General features: G+C 44.3%; 1 protein-coding gene across 1 annotated transcript in view; it reads right to left on the bottom strand.

Annotated features, from left to right (window-relative positions):
- MARCHF10 (membrane associated ring-CH-type finger 10) overlaps nt 1–18,712 on the bottom strand; it is a 96,170-nt gene extending 77,458 nt beyond the window's left edge. The window contains exons 1-3 of the mRNA XM_057713851.1: nt 18,657–18,712; nt 16,786–16,894; nt 937–1,043 (exon numbers count right to left, since the gene is read on the bottom strand). Of these exons, the coding sequence (XP_057569834.1) occupies nt 937–1,026 (90 nt within the window). The 5' untranslated portion in view covers nt 1,027–1,043; nt 16,786–16,894; nt 18,657–18,712. The remainder of the gene's footprint in view (nt 1–936; nt 1,044–16,785; nt 16,895–18,656) is intronic.
- Nucleotides 18,713–23,046: the final 4,334 nt, after the last annotated feature.

The following is a 23,046-nucleotide window of genomic DNA, read 5'->3' as shown; positions in this document are numbered from 1 at the left end:
GCATCTTTGTGAAAAGTAGAGGGCCTCTCAGCATGTCCAGTTTGGATATTTGCGTTCTTATTTATTTTGTAGAGAGTCCCTCAATTTTATAGCCTTGGAGGTGGATTGACAAGTGTAGGAGGAAATTGCTGACTGCATTTCCAAGCCCAGAGCTAAGCTGTGTTATACAGGTGAAATCAGGTTACTGAGATCGGTCTGGTTTCCTTGGTGACCTGGGAGGTTCGGTTATATTTGAAATTGCTAAGAAAGAAGAAAACCTGATAACAGTAGGTCCGTGCTTTCCTTCCGGAAGGAGCGCTTTTCAATCCTCAGCTGAGGCTGAGGACCTGCTTCCTTGATTGTCGAGGGCTGACCTCTGGCCCGTGGGCTGAGTGACACTTTCTAACTGTTCCCAGAATCCCAAAACCCAGTCTGGCAGGTTTGTCCTCTGCCAGCTCTGGGTAATTACATCATGACTCCTCAGGCTCCTTGTCTGTTTTGTTTTTGCAGTAAACACTGTAGCTAGGGTGACGAAGAGTTAGCTTGTTGTAGAATGTGCTAACCACCTTTCTTCTGGCTGGAGAACAACAGGAAAGGCGTGTTATTATAAATGGTAGGGCGACCCGGTTAACTCCTTAACGTCTTTTTCCTTGATTGCTGGTTTATGCAATTTAAGCCCTGATGTCCTTTGTTGATAGGGTTTGTGTGCCAAGCTCTGTGCTAAATACTTGAAAAACTTATTTCATTTCCATGATGATATTATGAGGTGGGGACTATTATCCCCATTGTACAGATGAGGAAACTGAGACTCAGAGAGGTAAAGTGGCTTTTCACATAGCTCGCTAGTATGGGTTTTGGATTTTAGAAACCAATTACTGCTTATCACGTACCATTTCCTGAATTTTCTCCTAATACCGTAGGTGAAAGTTGAAGATAATTCTCGTTTTCTGCAATTACCTGATATTCCGAGCCCACCTTATGCTGCATGTCCCGCAGATACTGAACATCACTGACGAATTTCTGCCTGTCCTTTGCCTCATGCAACATGATTCTTAATCCCCGACCTGCATATAAAAGATAAATAAATGCACTGTGATATCATCCTTTGTTGCTTTGCCATATTTGGATTTCTCTTAGTATAATTGCTTTTATTCTCTTAATCTAATTGCCACTGTTGGAAAGGCACAGATGCTCCTTTCTGTGGAAGGACTGAAAGGACTCTTTGTCTGGGTGTCGATGCCCTTACAGCCCTCTTGTTCCAGACGTAAATAACGCAGCCACTTTCATCGGCTGGCTTCAGCGAGCCTGTCCTGGTTACTCATAGGGAGTTAGCTTGGCAGACACCTGATTCAGAAGCAGGTCTACCACATGACAAAAGAGAAAACCCAAGAACCTAGCTAAATTAGCAAAGACCAACACTCCGAGCCCCTGGTAACTTAAATTCATTGACTCAACAATGATCGCACCCCTGTTCCAACTCAGACACCCTGCTGGGCACTGGGGTACGGCGGTCAGCAAGATGACATGGCCCTGGCCTCTGCGTCGCCACAATCTAGGGTGGAAGACCAGCATGGAACACTGCTGTCCCCCAGCCCCTTCAGACTCCACATGACTCTCTTACAAACTTGCTCTTCCTTCTGGGTCTTCTGAAGGAAATATTGGCATCGACCAGCTGGCTGCCCGAGCCAGTAACCTGGGCAGTTTCCTCCACACTTCCCTCTCCTACCCCATCCGTATAAAACCCGGGTCCTGACGGTCTTCTCCCCTAAGCATCCCTGGAACCCACCATGATTAGAGTGCAGGCCCTGGCGTGAGGCTCTCGGGGTTCAAATCCCAAGTCTCGGAATGTTGACAGGTGACCCTGATGGTGACGAGTGTGATGGAGCAGAAACACGGGGTCCTCTGAGAAAGTGTCATTGGGGGCAGGGGAGGCACGGTTTTCCTTAGGAAATGACACTGGGTTTGCTAAGGACTGAGCTGGGCCGGAAGTGGGGCAGAGAGGATCAGGGAAAGAAAGGACAGCGGGTACAGGGGCTTCAGGGCAGGGAGGGGTCGGTGCAGCTGGAGCCGAGAGAGGAGAGGACAGCAGTGGAAGGGCTGTAGGGTAGGCAGGGGCCGGCTTACGAGGGGCCTTTGAGGTCCCTTGGAGGTCGTGATGCAGAGCCATGTAAAGCCACTGGAAGGTTCCAATGGGGAGAGGACATGATTAGCTGTGCATTTTTAAAGGTCCCTCTAGGGAATTTCCTGGCGGTCCAGTGGTTAGGACTTAGCGCTCTCAGTGCCAAGGGCCCAGGTTCAATCCCTGGTTGGGGAACCAAGATCCCACAAGCCAAGCCACCAAATAAAAAAAGTTCCTCCAGCTGTAGAATAGAGACTGGATGGAGGGTAGGGGAGGTGGAGGGAGAATGGAAGTGGATGGGCCATTGAGGATATGTTAGAGTAACCCACATAAGATAGTGCCCAGACTTGGGTCGCAACACTGGGGGGAAGGAGGAGGAGGAGGAGCTCATAGCTCCTGTTTATTGAATCTCTGCAAGTGCTAAGTACTGGTCTAAACATTTACACGTATTTAACCCATGTAATCTTCACAGCCACACTCTGAGGCAAGAATTATGTCTCTATTTTGCAGATGAGGAAACTGAGGCACAAAGGGATTAAGTAACTTGCCTAAGGTTACAGAACTGGTAGGTACAAGAGTTGAGGTTTGAACCCAGAGAGTCACTCCAGTGCCCATGCTCTAATCATGGTGGGTCCAAGGGGTACTCAGGAGACAGAATCATCAGGGCTTGGTGATGACACGAATGGGATGGGAGAGGGCAGCCCAGGTTACTGGTTCAGGCAGCCAGCTGATCAATGCCAATATTCCCTTTAGAAAACTTGGAGAGAAGAGCAAGTTTGTGAGAAAATAACGTGGACTTTGAAGGGGCAGGGAGACAGCAGATGGAGATGTTAAGCAAGCAGTTAGCCGTAGGGCTCTGGAGCTGATGAGAGAAGAAGAGAACTGGGCATCACTGGTATTTTGGTGACAACTGAAATTGAAGGCAGGATGGGTATTGAAAAGAGGAGGATGACCCAGGACAAAGTTCTGAGCACCAGTGGGTGTGAAGAACAGGTAGGTAGTGGGAGAGAAACTCTGGAAAGAAGCCGGAGAGGCAGGAGGAAAACCGAGAATCGGGTGGGTTCAGTTTCATAGATGCTGAGAAGTGCATGTTTCAAGAAGGAGATTGTTAATAACCTTGGTGAGAGCATTCAGTGGAGGGACGGGGCTGAAGACAGAGCGCACTGAGTTGTGTAAATGAGAGGTAAGGAAGTGGAGACGATGCTTTCAAGAAGTTTGGCTCCGATTGGTGTGGTCTAAATTTATGACCAAAACACTGAGTTAGTAAATGGCACTGTTCATGGTGAGTCTGCTAGACTTCATCTCTAAGGTCATCAGAGGTCCCACACTATTCCTGCTTATTGTCCAGTGAAGCTCTTTCATTTATTTCTTTTTTTAAAAAATAAATTTATTTTTATTTATTGGCTGCATTGAGTCTTCATTGCTGTGCACGGGCTTTCTGTAGATGCAGAGCGTAGGCTCATAAGTTGTGATTCGCAGGCTCTAGAGCACAGGCTCAGTAGTTGCGGCGCACGGACTTAGTTGCTCTGTGGCATGTGGGATCTTCCTGGACCAGGGATCAAACCCGTGTCCCCTGCATTGGCAGGCAGATTCTTAACCACTGTGCTACCAGGAAAGCCCCTCTTTCATTTATTTCTACATATTTTTTTTTACTGAAATATAACTGACATATTACATTAGTTTCAAGTGTACAACAATATTTGTATGTATCACAAAAATACCTCCACAAAAAGTCTAGTTAACATCCATCAGCCCACATAATTACATTTTTTTTCTTCTTGTGATGAGAACTTTTAAGATCTATTCTCTTAGCAACTTTCACATACACAGCATTATTAACCATAGTCACCATGCTGTACATTACATCCTCAGTACCTGTTTATTTTATAACTAAAAGTTTGTACTTTTTAGCTTCCTTCAACCATTTCACCCACTTTCTACCCCATGCCTCTGGCAACCACCAATCTGTTCTCTGTATATTCTTTGTCTCTATCAGTTTGGTTGTTTTGTTTTGTTTTTAGATTTCACATATGAGTGAGATCATATGGTATTTTATCTTTCTCTGACTTATTTCACTTAGCCTTCAAGGTTTATCATGTTGTCACAAATGCCAAGATTTCCTTCTTTTTTATAGATGAATATTAATATATCTCTATATCTATCTATCTACCACATTTTCTTTATCCATTCATCCATTGATAGACACCTCAGCTGCTTCCATGTCTTGGCTATTTTAAACAATGCTGCGATGAACATAGGGGTGCATATACCTTTTTGAGTTAGTGTTTTCATTTCCTTTGCATAAATATCAGATACTCAGGATTGAAATTGCTGTATCATATGTAGTCCTATTTTTAATTTTTTGGAAGAAACTCCATACTGTTTTCCATAACGGCTGCACCAATTTACATTCCCACCAACCGTGCACAAGGTTTTCCTTTTCTCCACATCCTTACCACAGCTTATTTCTTATCTTTTTGGTAAAAGCCATTCTAATTAGTGTGAGATGATATCTCATTGTGGTTTTGATTTGCATTTCCCTGATGATTAGTGATGCTGAACACCTTTTCATGTACCCTTTGGCCACCTGTATATCTTCTTTGGGAAAAAGGCTGTATGGATCTTCTGCCCATTTTAAAATCTGGTTGTTTGTTTATTTGCTGTTGAGTTGTATGAGCTCTTTATATATTTTGTGTGTTAACTCCTTATTAGATATATGATTTGCAAATATTTTCTCCCATTCTATGGGTTGCTTTTTCATTTTGTTGATGATTTCCTTTGCTGTGCAGAAACTTTTTAGTATGATGTAGTTCCACTTTTTGATTTTTGCTTTTGTTACCTTTGCTTTTGATGTCACATTTAAAAAATCACTGCCAGGGCCAATATCAAAAAGAACTTACTGCCTATTGCTTATTCAGGGAGTTTTAGGGTTTTATGTCATGTTCAAGTCTTTAATCCATTTTGAGTTGACTTTTGTGTATGGTGTAAGATAGTGGTCCAGTTTCATTCTTTTGCATGTGGCTGTCCAGTTTTCCTAACATTGTTTATTGAAGAGGCTGTCTTTTCCCATTGTATATTCTTGGTTCCTTTGTCGTAAATTAATTGACCACATATGCATGGGTTTATTTCGGATTCTCTAGTCTGTTCCATTCATCTATGTGTCTGTTTTTCTTCCAATATCATCCTATTTTGATTACTGTAGCTTTGTAATATAGTTTGAAGTCAAGAAGTGTGATGCCTCCAGCTTGGTTCTTCTTTCCTACACATATTTTTTTTTAATGACAACCCTGCGACAGGTGCTGCTCTAGGCTCTGGAGAAACAGCAAGATAAGACAGACAACCTGCTTGACCTCAAGTATCTACATTCTATGGCTTTCCTTCCCTTTTCCAGTTTGTTTTTGCTTTTGTTTTTGTTTTCCGGTTGTGCGGATACTGTCAGAATCAGGTTGCTCCTGACTCATGGTGACCCAGTGGTCACTATGAACTCTTCTTGCAAGGTTTATCATTGACCCCCAAACAATATCATCTAGGAACTTGTGCTGGTCCCTCGGGGAATATTTTCTCTCAATTATAGCAATTTGGTCTTTGTGAGTCAGAATCTAAAACTATAATCTGATAGGTAGTTCCACAGATGACATACGAAATCTAAATTTTGTCTCTGTGCATTTTAATAGTTATTTATGGAACTCTACTTTGAAAGGCCACTTTTAACTTTTCCTGTGACTTTGTACCGACATAGAATAAAGTTATGTTCCCACGCTTTTCAGAAAACAATGGTGTTAAAACCGGCAGAAAGATGAACCCCTGCTGCTACTGTTGGAAAGGAAAGCCCGTCTGAATATTAATCAGGCAGAGAACATAAGGATTCATAATGAAAATGTGTTAACAGTCACTCAAGGAGCACATCCCAGAGTCCACTCAGATGATACATTTTGGTTACAAAATTAACACAGAAAAGCCAGCTCATCTATCCTGGCTTTAATGCAGTGTTATTTTAAAGAGGCTTCTAAGTCAAGAGTCATGAAATCACTTTATCTAAATAGGTGGGAAATAACACTATTTGAATTACTCCTTGCTAGGTTTACTTCTGACTTCACAATCACTGACCGAAGGACTATAAAACTGCCTACAAAAGTCTCTTTGCCCTCCCATAAACTCTCTATGATTGTACTCTAGTATAAAATGAATATTTAGAAGCGTCACGGTGCCACGTTTAATCTCTTACTTAAATACATCAGTGCTTTGTGAGATTAAACAAATACTCCAGGCCCCAAGGAAACAGATTATTAGAGATACAACAAGGAGATGATAGGTAGATCACCACAGTTTAGGCAAACACTCGCCACGTTTCTGAAGTGTCACTTGAACTTCACACTGCACTTCAGGTTCGCAAAACTGACCAGGAGGAAAAAGAAACGGAAATAACTATATGGAAATAAATCCACATGAGACCATGCTTAATTCGTGGATCTCAGCTTTGTGGGCTTCCTCAACCAGATGGCCACTTGAAGCCAAAAATTATTTCTTAGCAAATACAGACAGGTGGAGGGGAGGAGAGTGATCAGAAAATGTGGGCAGGCTGCATGTTTCTAAAACAGCACTCTGTATTCTCTTCTGTTTCTCACCTTTGACCTGCTTCTCAATTTACTGTCCACTGATTGCTATGCATGCTTCTGTTTTAAGTCACTGGTGATAACATATTGTGCTAATTTTGTGCTTTAGAAATCCACAAAAGAAGCCAGATTAAATAAGGAGAGGGAGCAGGAAAGGAGAAGGGAGGGGGAGGCATGTGGGAAAGGAAGTCCTGCCTTGTTGAAAGTGAGAGTGAATGATTCTTCTTGGCCTCAAAATTCTACATATCTGTGAAATTTCAGGGAGGAATATTCTAAGAACTTTGTGACATATGTCTTCCTCTCTCGTGTACATTGCCCATGAATTCAAGCTGAATTTCCCTGACTAAGGAGAACAGAATCTGATTGCAGAATATATTTCTTTCAGTTCTCTAAAAAAAAAAATCATATGTGCTGTCTTTCTGTTCTATGGCCACCTTTGTCAAAAGGATTGATTGGAAGGGGGTTCTTTTTATTAGCAATCAAGCAATTTCACTGTTTTCTTATGATGTTCTCATATTAGAAATGTCATTAAAGTGAATATTTTATTGGTTCAGTCATAAAGAAAAATGTAAATGTAAGCCCTTCTTTTGGCTGACAGTACCTTCGAATCAAAATCTAAATGGCTATATTTATACTTGACCATCAGGTTTATAAATTCCGCCCCCCCCACCCTTTCCATAACTGGGTGCTGAGAAAGAAGGATGGCAGGAGACCTTATTCATCCTTTTACACAATTAATTTGTAATGACAAAGATTACAGAATTTATTTAAATTTAGCTTTCAAAAATCTTAGAACTTTGAAAATCTGAACAAAAATAAAGTTTAAAAATCTTAATGTATAAAAATATTTTGAGTATAAGCAACAAAGATGAGTGATTTGGGCTCAATCTTCCTAACACTCCACTCCTGAGAGAATACTGTGACCGAAGAAAGACAGGGAATTGAGAGCACTGAGGTTAGAGGGTAGATTGGGTCCATTCAATTTGCGAAGGAAATCAGGGGGCGGGGTAGGAGATGCTGTGCTAGAAAGGGCTTGTGAGAAAAGCTCTTTGGCAGTGACCCTTCATTTTATTGTGAAACCGTGAAAGAGCTGGGCGGTCATACACTGACCATCAAGCCCAGAAGAGAGAGACTCAACGTGTAACTGGGAAACTTTGGGGTTGGGCCGAGATGTCACAGGTGGACAAGCAATTCGATGGTCTCAACAATATCAAAAATTTCACACTCAGGAGACGGAAAGGCCGTGATCTGTACACCTCTCCTGGACCTGAAGACCAGGGGAGTCTGCAGGGAAGTTACATAAGTGAGGGGCGGCTGCCAGGGGGCAAATAAATGGTCATAGAGCCCCCCAAACCTGTCTTTTTGAGGCAGAAAAATACGGGGACCGTGGTCAGCCGGAAGGAGGGGGCGGCTAGGCTCCCAGGCTTCAGGCGCGATTTCCCTCCAGAGTCGTGGAAGTCGCAAGGAGAGGTGGTCCCCCTTCTCCTCCCCTCATTTCCTTGGAGGACTAGGGGCCGCGCGGGCAGGGCTGGGGCGGGCCGGGCCGGGCCGAGACTGGCCGTTACCTTGTGGGTCAGTCCTTTCCCCCTGCGAGGGGCTAAAGGGGCCGAGGGGCGGGGCAGGTTGGCTGGTCCAGGGCTGAGGAGCCGCCCATCAATCGCGCGGGGCCAGTCTCTATGCGCCTCTTCCTCCTCCTCGCTCTTCTCCCCTCCCTCTACCGGCCCCTCTTCCTCCTCCTCCCTGGAGGCAGCTTTTAGCGGCTGCGGCCCGGCTTTCTAGCCGCGGAGGCAGTGGGGGCGGCTGCCTGGCGTCCTCCCGTTTCCTTGGCAACCCAGCCTCCTCCCTGCTCGCGCTGGAGCTGGGTGCGGCGAGCGCGGCCGTGGGGGCGGGGCTGGGCTGCGGCCAGGAGGTCCTGAACCCGGACGTGGGCCCCCCGCCGGTTGCCGTGGGAACTAGTCGGGATGCGGTCGTGAAGGCAAAGCGGTGATGGCGGCGAACAGAGAAGGGATGCTGAAGGAGGAGGCGAATTGGCTTTGTTTTGATGTCCAAAGCCCAGACCGAGATATCGGAGCCTTCACCTCTGCCCCGATTCAGTGCTGTGATTTACAAAATATGAGATTAGAAAACAAGTAGGGAAAGTACTTTTAACTGAATAAAATAATATTAAAGGCAATACACCGGTAGAGGGAAAGACAGTGCAGCCCTGCAGTTTAAGCTGTGCAGGGGATCTCTGAAATGATCCAACATAAAAAAGAAGAAATGAATAATTGCCAGAGGCACCCCATCAGTGGCAGAACCGAGACAGGAACCCAGTTATCTCTTGGTTATCAGTAATCGAGGCTGCCTTTCCCAAAGTAGGAGGTTCTTAGAGGTCTAGATTAGTGCCCACAGATTAGGAAAGAAAGCACCGGAACCTGTGCTAGACACACCCTCTGCCAGTTTTATTTCTATCTGTGGTTTTCAAAGGCAAAGATGATTATCTTCCATTTATTGTGCATATTTAGGCACTTGATAACTTGCCAACTGATGTCAAGTTAGGACATTTTTGATTGGATGGAGAATAGGGAAAAAGGAGAATAGAAATTCCTGGACCTTTAGTCAGTGCCCAGAATCCCCAGGTGTCTGTGATTTGGGTGTCTTCTCAGCAACCCCCCAAATCCAGTAGACATGCATGTCTCCTGAAGTATCACACTCATCTTTCTATTCTTATCAACACCACCATAGTTTTGAGCTCCATGACCTTTTAACTGGATTATTAGAAGGGCCTCCTAGCCACACCCTGGGCCCCTGTCTTCCACACCCTATGCCCACCATTTTCCCCTGTTCTATAATCAGCATAGATCCAGTGTCATCGGGTCCCATGTTATGAAGCTATCAAAATTCCTTACTCCCTGGGGGGGATGAAATCCCTTCCCCAGGGCTTACGTTCTTGGTTTTCCTCATTCAGCTCTTCTTTGATCATACTTCAGCCAGATGAGATGGTGTATTACACACTGAACATTACTGCCTGCCTTCACACCAACTTCTAAGGCTTATCCTGAGCCAGGCAGAGCCCAGATCAAGTGTACTTAGGTGAAGTCTTTGTTTTGGGCACTTTGTCATCCAACCTTCTTTGGTCCTTCAGCAATCCCTAATATCTGTCCCTCTCCAGTAGCCCAACCCACATTCTGTTCTTGTTCTCAGCTAGCTAACAAGTAATCCTTATTAAAGCATTAACTGATATGTACTAACTTAAGACCTCGCCCCATGGTTTGTGCTTTTCAAAAGAAAATGCTTAAAGATGTAAAATCTTTAAGACACACTGCACTGAAACTATAATAGTGAAATGGTAGGTAGAGAGTTTGTTCTGTTGGAGCTAGAACCCCCCCCTCAAATAAAAATAATTATAATGATTAATGATTAACAGAGGAGGAAGTTGAAATCCAGGTGAGATAGTCAAAGAGAGGCGACCTGCCCTAGGACACATGGTAAGTGGCAGACCAGGGCTCAAATGCAGGGCTTCCCATTCCCAATTCCCTGATGTTACACCTACTAGTAAGAAAAGCACCTTGGTACATATTAGACCCAGATTTTTCTCCTTCCATTTCAACATCTATATAAAATAATAGTTTCTACTTCAAAAGATTGCTGTGGGGATTCAATGAGACAGGACAAGTGAAGCACTTACCATCAAATTTGGTATACAGTAAGCACTCAATAATCAGTAGCTTTACTTTCTGAGGCATATTTTAAGATTTTATTTAATGCACACGAGTGTCACCCATACTATTTTTTTTAAAAAGAACTTTATTATTTTTTGGCTGCGTTGGGTCTTTGTTGCTGCATGTGGGCTTTCTCTAGTTGCGGCGAGCGGGGGCTACTCTTCATTGTGGTGCGCAGGCTTCACATTGCAGTGGCTTCTCTTGTTGTGGAGCACGGGCTCTAGGTGCGCAGGCTTCAGTAGTTGTGGCACACAGGCTCAATAGTTGTGGCTTGCAAGCTCTAGAGTGCAGGCTTAGTAGTTGTGGCGCATGGGCTTAGCTGCTCTGCGGCATGTGGGATCTTCCCAGACCAGGGATCGAAACTGTGTCCCCTGCATTGGCAGGCAGATTCCCAACCACTGCACCACCAGGGAAGTCCCTCAACCATACATTTTTCAAGATTTGTAAATACAAGGTTTGGAGACATCACTTCATGTCTCAGTTTTAAACTCTTCTGCATTTCACGCGTTTCTGAAAATTAAGCTCCATGAAAAGAATCATGGTGCCCTTGAAAGAGGGTGAGAGTGCCAGAGGTCAGCTGTAAAAAGTTATTGAGCAACTCCTGGTTCAGTGTTTAATGAGTAAACTTGAGCTTGGCATGTAAATTACCAATAAGATTAGTTCTAGCCTTAAAGAGCAAAATGCCAAGAAAGTGAAATATTAAAGTGAGGAAGAAACACAATTCCTTGTTGGGGAAAAGATCCTACTCTTCATTGCTCTTTGCATGGTGTCCCTGATAGATGATAAATAAATTAAAGGAAAAAACCATCTTAAGTAGATAATATATTCTAATGATTGAGATATTTGCTGTTTGCAAATAAACGTCAAGGAGTTCTTTAAATAAGAGTTCTACAAAGGGCAAGTTCAAGTGTAAAATTTCAGAAGTAGGCTGTGTATTAGGTTTTGGAAATCACATTTTTGAAGGAAATATTGAACTCAGTGCAAAGAGTAAGCTGTTCAGAGGCGTAGTTCTTATGCTTTCTAAGCCTCCCAAGGGCGAGGTGCCTCATGGAGACCTGGCCCAGCTACTCACACCATCTGCATACTCTCTTTGTGCACTGAGTATTTTTTCTTCCTAAGAGTCTCACTAAGTCGCTTTGTCATTATCCAATCAGGAGGTCCCCTGATGGGCATAAAGCTTCATGCCAAGTGGCCCCAGAAGGAGATGGACTCCCTCATAAACAGTATGATCGTTTTTTTACCTTGGGCTGTGGTGTGACCAATGGGCTTCTATTCTCATCAGCTGAGGCCAACGAGGTGATGTTGCCTTCATTCAATGCACGAGGTGTGTACCACGGCAGATTGTTTACAGGAAGAATCTCTAGGAGTGGCTTTCCTGAGATGGGGACTGTGGGCATGGTAGTCCTTCATGGGTTCTCCACCAGAACCTCTCTGTGCAGGGGATTCATCCGATTAATTTTTAAAAATTTCTTTATTGAAGTTTAGTTAATTACAATGTTGTGTTAGTTTCAAATGTACCACAAAGTGATTCCGTTATATATGTATTCTTTTTCAGTTTGTTTTCCATTATAAGTTATTACCAGATATTGAGTATAGTTCCCTGTGCTATACAGTAGGTCCTTGTTGTTTACATATTTTATATACAGTAGTGTGTATATGTTAATCCCAAACTCCTAATTATCTCTCTCCCACTGCCCCGCTGTCTCATTTGGTAACCATAAGTTTGTTTCATCTGATTAATTTTTAGAACTGGATAATGGCTTATTGAATATGCCATGGGGTGTTGTGACATTCTGCATTCATCCCATAGAGATATTTGGCCAGACTGGGTATGCAATGTGACTGTATCTTGATGTCGCTCATTAAAAGTGGTCCTTTACTGATGTCATTAAGGTGGCTAGAGAGCTTTGTAGGCTGTTTCAAGGTGAACCCTCTGGGCTATGTATACATTTGATGGAAGTTGTTGAAGATCCAGGGTTGGGTCCTTGGTTTTTGTAAGATCGGATATGCCATTTTAGTTCATTCAGAGTTAATCTTTACAGGAACTGATTCATAGTAATTCCACTCAGCAGAGACTAAATGTTCTTCACCTGACCAAGTTGATATTTTATCCCAGAGAATAAAGCTGGCAGCTGACCAGCCCTGGTCATATGCACAAGGTACTTCCTCCTGGTGGAAAGGCATCCCCAGGAGATCAAATTAAAGATCTGAAGTTTTGGTGAATATCGAATTAGATCAAAGGGAATTGAGTGTTCTTGAGGGATATCTCTAGCAGGCTGACGAGGCCTTAAGGAATAACCTTCCTTCCCTCCAGAGGTGTTCCAGTCTGGATAACTGATTTGGACTATTCATCTCAAAGCTTTACTTTTTTTTTTTTTTTTTTACCCCATCTTTGTTACAGTTAACTGCCTTTTTTCTCAACTTTATGGGACCGTTTCTCTTCCACTTACACCATCAACAGCATATTTTGGAGTTGAGAAGACCTAGGTTAGAATCCCATCAGTGGCCCTGGCTATATGACAGTGGACAAATTTTATCCCCTTTCACACCTTGAGATCCTCATAGTTACAATGGGAATCGTCAGAGCCTCCTTGCCAGGTTGGTGTGAGGATTAATGAAATAGCAAGTGCAATGTTTCTGGGCTTGAACTTGCCACATGATAGCGTCTTCAACAAATGGTAGCTATCATGATTATTTGCATTATGTAGATTAATTCTCCTTGCTGAAATCTGAGGGTACATCCAGGTACATCACCCATGAATTTGTAAAGCATGTCCAAAAGCTTGTTATTTCTTTAAAATGTTAATCTTATGTTGCTAATATCATGGTGGTTAATTATTTTATTTATTTTTAAATATTTATTTATTGGCTGTGTTGCGTCTTTGTTGCTGCACGCGGGCCTTCTCTAGTTGCTGCGAGCAGGGGCTACTCTTTTGTTGTGGTGCATAGGCTCCTCATTGCCGTGTCTTCTCTTGTGGAGTACGGGGCTCTAGGCACGTGGGCTTCAGTAGTTGTGGCACATGGGCTCCATAGTTGTGGCTCACGGGCTTAGTTGCTCTGTGGCATGTGGGATCTTCCTGGAGCAGGGATTGAACCCGTGTCCCCTGCATTGGCAGGCGGATTCTTAACTACTGCGCCACCTAGGAAGCCCCATGGTGGTTTATTTTATTTATTTATTTATTTTTATAAATTTATTTATTTTATTGGCTGTGTTGGGTCTTCATTGCTGCACACGGGCTTTCTCTAGTTGCGGTGAGCAGAGGCTACTCTTCGTTGTGGTGCATGAGCTTCTCATTGCGGTGGCCTCTCTTGTTGCAGAGCACAGGCTCTAGGCACATGGGCTTCAGTAGCTGTGGCACATGGGCTCAATAGTTGTGGCACATGGGCTTAGTTGCTCTGCGGCATGTGGGATCTTCCTGGGGCAGGGATTGAACCCGTGTCCCCTGCATTGGCAGGCAGATTCTTACCCACTGCGCCACCTAGGAAGTCCCCCATGGTGGTTAATTTTAGATTGATATTTTTTTTTATCCTGAATTTCAGAGAGTGACATTTTATGACCTCATACCTAATCGTAAGGGTGTATCCAATTTGGGGCTTGCAGCCATCTGTGAACTATTTGAAATTTAGTAATGCCTGTTGGGCTTTCATAGGTCAAATATTTGAGATCTGATTCCCTTGTGGAATCAAGCAGACTCTACTAGAGAGTAGAGTCTAGTAGCAAACCAGCAAACTCGCTAAAATTAATTTTAAAAAAGCACGTCCTTTGAGGGATCCCTTAGAATTTTCCTCATTTGGAATTGTAGCTGGTCTGTTGTGCTGTTTTACAAAGAGAGAGCAAACTCAAAGTTTGTTGGGATATTTCTCAAAAGTTCAAGCAGGCTTTGATTTCTTTATCCATTTTGGAAGCTTCAGACTTTTCAGATCCCTTCATTGTGGCCAATTGATGCAGCTGATACAAGACTGGATGTGATTACAAGAATTTTGAGAACATAAAACACACTGCTTTTCTGAATTTCTGAGAAATTATTACCAAAGGAAAGAATCTGACTTCTGTCCAGGAGTATCTGATTTGTTTGGATTTTGGATAAACTCAAGCCATATATGTTTGGCCAAGAGTTTAATTTGTGGACCGATCACCAAGCTCTGAGCAAGACTCCGGCTTCAGAAAGCTATGACAACACCAGGGATCTCATGTGATTATTAAACATGCTTCGGGACGGATGAGTACTCAGGCCAAACACAACAACAACAGAAATCCTTCTCATGAACAGGGCACGGAGCAACTCGTGGACCTTCATGAAGTGGATGTTACTTGGTGATGTTTTGTTTGGATAAAAGTGCTGAGCAGGTGAGAGAGAGAGAGCAGAGCAACAATCAGAAGGCAGCTTGCTAGAGGAGCAGGGGCAGAGCTGTTTTGGGGAGTGGGGGCACCTCCTTTCTAATCATCTATGTCCTGATCCTGGCAGCCATGGAAGTTTTGCTCTGTGGAGTGTCCTGTAAACTCACAGGGGTGGAGTGGGGATCTCTCAGAAGACTGTGCCACACAGAGGAGCATTCGTTCTTGACATAGAATTCCTTCCTTCCTCCCTTCCTCCCTCCCCGCCTGCCTGCCTGCCTGCCTTCCTTGTCTTCCTTTTTTAGCTGAACCTGGTCTTAGTTGCAGCATGAGGGATCTAGTTCCCTGACCAGGGATCAAACCCAGGCCCTTGCTTAGGGAGCACAGAGTCTTATCCACTGGACCACCAGGGAAGTCCCTGACATAGACTGTTTCTAACGTCGGCTGGCTCTTCTCTTCAGGATTCTTTTATTTTGTTTATTTGTTTGTTTATCATGGCCATGCTGCAAGGCTTGCAGGATCTCAGATCCCCAGCCAGGGACTGAACCCAGGCCACAACAGTGAAAGCACCGAGACCTAACCCCTGGACAGCCAGGGATTCCCAGGGCTCTTTCTTTTATAATTTGCTTTCTGTTTTCCTAATTATATGGAGGTAGCATCAGATCAGTGGCTAACTCTGGTTTTTCTTTAACTCTTCGTGGCCTCTGATTGCCTCTCCCACCAAGAGCAGATGCTTTGCTCCCCTCTAACTGGCAGGGGGTGGGGTGAGGGGTGGGGGCCCTCTCAGGGTTTGCACAGGCAGCGGGAACAGCTTTAAGACCTAGGCGGGTACTAGGTGTGGAGCAGCAGGGAGGACGAGGAGACACGTAAAGACGGATTGCTGGGGACTGTTGCCCGTGTTCAAAGCTGTGCATCCCAAACCAGTGAATCTAGAACATTCTGTCCGTTCACTTAACAAATCTTTGACTGGCAGGTGTCAAGCACAGTTTACACGTAGACAAATCAATAAATACATGCTGACAAATGGTAACTAGCACCAGGACATGAATAGGGTGCAGTGACAGAGAATATTGGGAGTCGTGATGGGGAGGGTGGGAACCTATTTAGACAGAGTGGGCAAAGATGGCCTCTCTGGGTGAGAGCCGAAGGATGAAGAGGAGCTGGCTCTCAGAGGATGGCGAAGGGGCACGGGTGGGGCAAACAATGTTGGGAAAGGCTTGCGCTGAGAGAGAGCCCAGGGGACTCAAAGAGCTGAAAAGAAGCCACTATGGCCGGAAACCTCTTGTGAGCTTGCAAGATCTAGGGTAGGATTTTCTTCTAAGTACAATGGAAAGCCATGGGGTGGCTTTGAAGTGTGTGTGCCTGTGTGCATGTGTGTGTCTGCCGTATCACATGGACACCGGTGAGGAGGTTCCCCACCAGAACTGGTAGATGTGACCACACTTGATCCCTATTCCAGCCACTGCGGAAACTTCAAAATGTCATTCAAGCATCTGCTTGGCCAGTGGCACAAGACAAGATGGTTAAAGATGAATTAGCAAAGCTATTTCTCCTACTTCTAGGACACAGACAAGACCAGAGGTCCCATGTTGGGTAGTATATCCTGACTTGTAACTTGCAGTCTCGCTTCAGCGTATTTCCTCGTGCTGTCCCTTAGGGATGCATTTCTGTCCCACACTGAGTCGTGCTCCTTTTCCTCCCCGCCTCTCTCTTCCTGTCTTGCTCTCCTTCTTGTCTCGTTCCTCATCTGCCCTCTGCCCTCCTCATCCCATTTCCCCTCTCTTCTTCCTCTGCCTTTCTCATTAAGAATCAGAGTAACTTGCCAAACAGCAGCTCTTAGATTTCTATTTTCTCAAACAAATTTCTTGGCTGGTCCCTGCTTCTCTCCTCTCCTTCCAGGCTAGAGCCTTCTCCAGTTCTCCTCACCTCTCCCCTCCCTCAGCCAGCCCAACCCTGAGGTCACTCAATTTTAAACACGTCAACAGGAAAAAGCACCCGTGCTCGCACCCTGTAAAAAGAACGTGTGAAGGAACGCACCTCGATGACATCAGTTCATGGGCATCAGGACCGCGGAAGGCAGTTCTTGAAAACCAGACGGAACAGAAGGTAGCACTGGGCGGCCTCCCTTCTTGGCTCACTGCACCCTCTGAGTCAGGATAATGAGAGAACATTTTTAAAACATGACTTAACCACGCTCAGTCCTCAGACAAATTCCTGGATGTGTGTGGAATACACTCCACCAACAAGCCCGAGCACAAACGTGCGGGGCGGGCTTGTCATCCCGCTTCTCAGAGTTGCTGCCCTTACAAAGCCACCTTCCCAGCCAGTTAGTGTGTGTGCGGTTTTTAAAACTTAAAAAAAAAAAAAAGTCAGAGACACAGTGGGGTCTCTTATCTTCGCATTTGCATAGTTTTGTATTGTGGGGACTGGATCTCTATCTTGGGGGGGGGGGCCCTTGACATCACACGTTAGCAGGAAGAAGTTCTGGAAAATTCTTCCAGACAGAGAAAAAAGAAACAGGATATTGTCCACTTCCAAAATCAAGCGGAGGGAGAGTCACAACTAGGGTGCAGTTTGTCCTTTATTTCACCTACACCTGGAGGGTGTGTGTGTGTGTGTGTGTGTTTAACACAGGCGGCTTATCTGAGTGGATTTTAAGAAATTAATTTAACTGAAAAATGATTAAATTACAAAGAGAGGAAAAAGCGTTTGGTTGGCATTGTGCAGGGTCAGAGGCCACTGCTAATGCAATATTTCATCAATTGGCTCATTGCTATTCTTGCATTGATGTGATTTAGTTTCTCAAATAGCTCTTATCGTGGCAGGCTTGCATTTTGGATACGTTGTACAGATGCCTTATAATCATTTCAGTGTGTTTACTTTAAAACTTTAAAAGCAATTAGGCAATTTTGCATATATTTGTGTGTGTGTGTGTATCTGTGTGTGTGTGTGTCTGTGTATACATCCACAGAGAGATTTTATAAATGTTCGGACAAGGGTCCTGAGTGAACACTAGGGCAAGTGTTACATTTATACACTGTCGGGCCCTTCATGCATTTCAAAGAGTTTCATGCAGACGAATGTTAAGCTTTTTTCATACCCATTGAATATACCATTATCTCCTTTGATACACTGAAGAAACCAGAGCACAAAGAGTCTCCCTGTGTCCCTTATCCAAGGCCACACAACTGTTACTGGAACCGTGAGCTCTCTGAGTGCCAGGCACTTACTTGCTGCACATCACAAGTGCTGGAAAACAGTGATGAGTCAGTCTGTTAAAAAGTATAATAATCTATGAGGGGTAGGGTTTTGAGATGCTCTGCTTTTTATGTATTTTGATACAAAATAGAGCAAAACAAGTCATAATAATGGTCTTTCTCATAAAAAAAAAAAAACCCACTGAGGTCGGGGGTAACACAGTCATGTGTGTCCACGAGAAAGGGCCAAGCAGCGTGCTGGCAGCATCTGAATAGTAGGTGTGCACACAGGTGGTGGTGTCTTCGTGCCCCGACCTGCCCCTCACCTCTTCCCCTTCATCTTTGTTTCAGAATGTTGTGTCCAGAGTTGAGAAACACAGGCAGAGTTTGAGGCAGGGCTTTGAAACCGGGTGCCACTAGCAAGATGATAGGCTCTCCTGGTGCCTCCCCACCCCCCACCGCCACCCCCACGAGGCAGGGAGGTTCCGTCATGTATTCATTCATCGAACACTTATTAAGCACTTAGGTGCCAAGGGCTGTGCTAGGTTCCGGGGCCTTGGAGGACTAAGACGCTGTCTTTGTGCTTGTGGGGGAGGAAGGAAAGTAAACAAGATGATGGAGCAAGCCCTACAAAAGAGGAGGGTGTGGGCCTGGGCGGCGGGGAGGGGGAGATGGAGAGAAGGAAGGTTCTCACAGTGAGGAATGAAGTACCTCCGGGTGTTGCTGGAGGCCCCACTCAGTGTCGCCTGCTGGTGCGTCAGTTCCCTTTGGGTGGAAGCATTTCTCACAGCCCCAGACGCTGGCTCCCTCCCGCTAGATGACGTTGGCCGTCAGCTCTCCCCGCCTCTGCCCATTTCCTCCCTCCCCCACGTCTCTCTTCCTCCCTGTCTTATCAAATTCTGCCTAGGGCAGCCACACGTGGTGGTGCTTCAGTACTGACCAAACCGAACCGATCTCAGATGTATTCAGAGTAAGGTGTGAATGAATAACACGGGGAGCACGGGCATTTCCCAGGCGTCAAAGCCTTACATTCGGGACAAGAGCTTCGGCCAGCTACGGAAAAAGGGAAAAAGCGTTTTCCTTAGTATGCTGGAGCACTGCTCTGAATTCACAGATTCTGGATGGTTGCCTACTCTTTCTGCACTGAAATCTGGCTTCGCTTTGCTTTACGTGTTTTTCCCTCCCGGCCCTCTATTGTGGCTGCGTGATAAGGCAAGGGTGGGGGCCTGATTACTGCTAATGCGAGACCTTTTGGCTAGAAATCCCACCAGGCTGCAGAAACAACTGCTTGAAGCGTTTGAGACACCAGTGATGAAAAACAAAGCTGCCGTGAGGGGGACCTTCAGATGCTGTCCTCTCCAAATGCACTCCCTCGTTTAATTCATTATGGTTTGCATTCTTCCAGCTTTAGGATAGAACTGACATAAGTGAGTACATGAATGGAAAACATTGTAGACCAGTAGATATAACGAAATTATATTCCTAAGGTTGGTTGAAGGAAGGAGGAAGTGACCACTAACCTCTACATCATTCTCCCTTGAAGTTTTCCACTAGGATTCTCCCAAGGTCCACATTTGACTATACAAAAGTGTCCTGTTGCCATAGAGTATTGCTTTTGATTTTTTTTGTGTATCCCCACCCAGATGAAATTGTGTAGGTTCAGCCAATTCTATTAAGAATCGTCCCCTTATGGGAGCCGGGGCAGTAAAGACTAGTAATTAAATGTTTTTTTCAAATCCCAACTTACTTAATTCTGAGGAGCTGTCTTCTTTTAAACACTATTAATTTCAATGGAAGTTTCAGAAAGTGGACCCCTCTTAATTGGCACTGTCCAGTAGAAATATAATGGGAGCATCCTAATTTAAAATTTTCTAGTGATCACATTTAGAAAGGTAAAAGCAAGCAGGGGCATTTAATTTTAATCATATATTTTATTAAACTCACTATATTAAAACTGTCATTTCAACATGTGATTGACATAAAAATTATTCATGACTTATTTTACTTTTTTGGTACTAAATATGTAAAGTTTAGTGTGTATTTTTCAATTCCAGTGCATCTCAATCAGGACTTGTCACATTCCAGGTGTTCATACAAAGGGTGTGGCTGGCAGTTACCTTATTATACTACGAAGCTCTTGGTATCTTTTTTTTTAAATTGAAGTATAGCTGATTTACAATGTTGTGTTAGTTTCAGGTGTACAGCAATGTATATATATATTCTTTTTCAGATTCTTTCCCGTTATAGGTTATTACAAGATATTGAATAAAGTTCCCTGTGCTGTACAGTAGGTCCTTTTTGGTTATCTATTTTATATATAGTAGTGTGTTAATCCCAAACTCCTAATTTAACCCCCCCCCCCCCCCCCCCCCGCTTCCCCTTTGGTAACCATAAATTTGTTTTCTATGTCTGTGAGTCTGTTTCTGTTTTGGAAATAAGTTCGTTTGTATCATTTTTTTTAGATTGCACATGTAAGTGACATCATATGATATTTGCCTTTGACTTACTTCACTTAGTATGATTATCTCTAGGTCCATCCATGTTGCTGCAAATGGCATTATTTCAGTCTTTTTTATGGCTGAGTAATATTTCATTATATATATGTATCACATCTTCTTTATCCACTCATCTGTTGATGGACATTTAGGTTGCTTCTACGTCTTGGCTATTGTAAATAGTGCTTCTATGAACATTGGGGTGCATGTATCTTTTTGAATTAGAGTTTTCATCTTTTCCAGATATATGCCTAGGAGTGGGATTGGTGGATCATATAGTAGTTCTATTTTTAGTTTTTTAAGGCACCTCCATACTGTTTCCCTGTAGTGGTTGCATCTTGGTATCTTTAAATGGCAACAATTTAGATACTTTCTCCGGATTAAAAATATTTACAGTGTGAGCATCAGTGCACCTTGAACAAGTGATGCCTGAATGTGGCTGTGGAGAATGAATTTAAGGGAGTGGGTGTTAGAATTAGGGCCTCTAGTTCGGGCCTCTTTTAGTGATTTAATGGAAAAAATATCTTTTTTAAAGTGTGAAATGTATAGCCTTTGCCAGCAATCTGACATAAAGGAGAAATTAACAGGGCAAATGGCTATTCTACTAGCACCCCACTCCCAAACCCTGAGACCACAAAATTGGAGAATGGGAAGGAACCCTGGGGACAGTGCAGAATCATGTCTCTCCTTGGAGACAATGTCGCATTGTTTCCCTCTCTGTACCTCAGAATCGCAGAGGGGAATGTCGGGAAAATACTGATTCCTGGTCCCCCATCTCAGAGAATCAGATTCAGGTGGTCTAGGGTGGGGCGTGGACCATCAGTATTTAAAAAAAAAATCCCCCAGGTGATTCTAATGTATGGCCTGGGCTCTGAATGCAGAAATATCCCCTTCATTTTTTAGGCAAAGAAACAGAGTCTAATGATTGACTCACCTCAGGTCCCACAGGTTGTTAGAGACAGAGTGGGATCCAGAATCCAGGAATTCTTCTCGTCCCCATCTCATGTACTGAGAACCATTTCAATAATACCTCCATCACAAGCCTTTTCCCCGTTTGGTCCCAGAATTATTCTCACTCTGAATTGAGATCCATTACGCAGCTCAACCTAGATTAGACAGAAACTTCTAGTAAAGGCTCTGAGCCCTTATTGCCCAGAAAATCTCCAGATCAAGGATAACTTTGAAGTGATTCTCATCTGGGGCAATGGCCCTAAATGCCTCTCATTTTAGGTTCAATCAGCATCTGAAACGCTATGCTGAATATTGGGTTTTATTGGAAAGGATAGGGGGGAACTCCGAAGAAGCTAACACCTGTGTCTGATCAGGCTCGTCTTCATTGACTCACAGGTGGAGCAAGTGGTATAAGCGAACGCCAAGCAGGAAATGCGCGTGCGCAAAGTGGGCTGGGGCGCTCTTGAGCCCCTGGGAGGAGCAGCGCCAAGGCCCAGCTCCTGTCCCTCTGCCAGGGCACCATGACCTACGTGCTGTGTTGCCAGGACTGCCGGCTGTTCCGTTGCTCGGGAAGACAGAAGTGCAGGTCTGTGTTTATTTCTGTTTTTGTGACATATCCTGATGTGTGAATGTTGGCGACCAAGTCAGTTTTTAGAAAAGCACCGTAAGGGTCAGATAAAGCCCACTCGTGAGGGATCTGTAAGCGTTCCGAGTGCAAACGTTGAGTTCAGTCTAAGACTTCTTCATATCAATGTGGAGTTTTATGGGTTTACAAAATGTTGGTCTCATACCATCAGGCTTACTTTTGCCCTGACCCTGTGACGCTGAGGAAAGCAGGTATCGCTCCCACAAGGAAAACCAGTTGAGAAGTAGTACTGTTACCTAAAACGGGGTCCGGTGCTCGGAGCTCTGAAGCCCATGAAGAGGCAAGTTTGGTGGACAGGAAAGTTGGCTTTATTTCGGAGGCCCCCAAAGGTAGGGGGCCATTAGGACTCCTATCCAAAGGCTCACAGCGCCCGCCCCCAGTAACCAGTGGGCAAGAGCTTTTGCAGGCGGAGGGAGGTGACTGCATGTAGAAGCAGCACAGTCAGCCCTGACAGTCCTCTTGAAATTGGTCATGCACTGGTCTGATCAGCGTCTTGATTGTTCTGAGTACGGTTAGTCTTCAGTTCCAGGGTTGGTTTGTTCCCATGTGCTTGAGGCCAGTTCTTGGAATGGTGGCCGCTTATGTCATGGCTACAGTCTGGTCATCACGTAGTTAACTTCTTCCACCTGGTGGGGGTTTCAGTCTCTACAAAACAGCTCAAAGGACATGGCTCAGAAAATTATCTGTAGCCCTTGAGGAGGAACTAAAGGTCCTTGGCTTTGCTTAATGACTAAACGATTATTTTGTCCACATTGACTGCTTTCTTTTGCTTCTGTATTTTCTCATTTCTCTGATGAAACTTATTCTTTGGCTAAAGTTTTTCTACAGACAAAAGGCAGGTGGAGGACATGGATGCGGGTGGGGGGAAGGATGATAGGTTCTGCTTCGCTTCAGTACCTCAGTTTCTTTTAAAATTTTGTTCATTTTCTTACTGTCCACATTATTTCTTTTGGGTTTGGCACCTGTGACATGTCATGCATTTTCATAATGAAATTGAGAGTAAAGATCA

The sequence above is a fragment of the Hippopotamus amphibius genome, chromosome 17, assembly GCF_030028045.1.
Source record: "Hippopotamus amphibius kiboko isolate mHipAmp2 chromosome 17, mHipAmp2.hap2, whole genome shotgun sequence".
NCBI lineage: Eukaryota > Metazoa > Chordata > Mammalia > Artiodactyla > Hippopotamidae > Hippopotamus > Hippopotamus amphibius.
The sequence above is the reverse complement of the archived record's forward strand: the minus strand, read 5'-3'. Positions and strand labels throughout refer to the sequence as shown.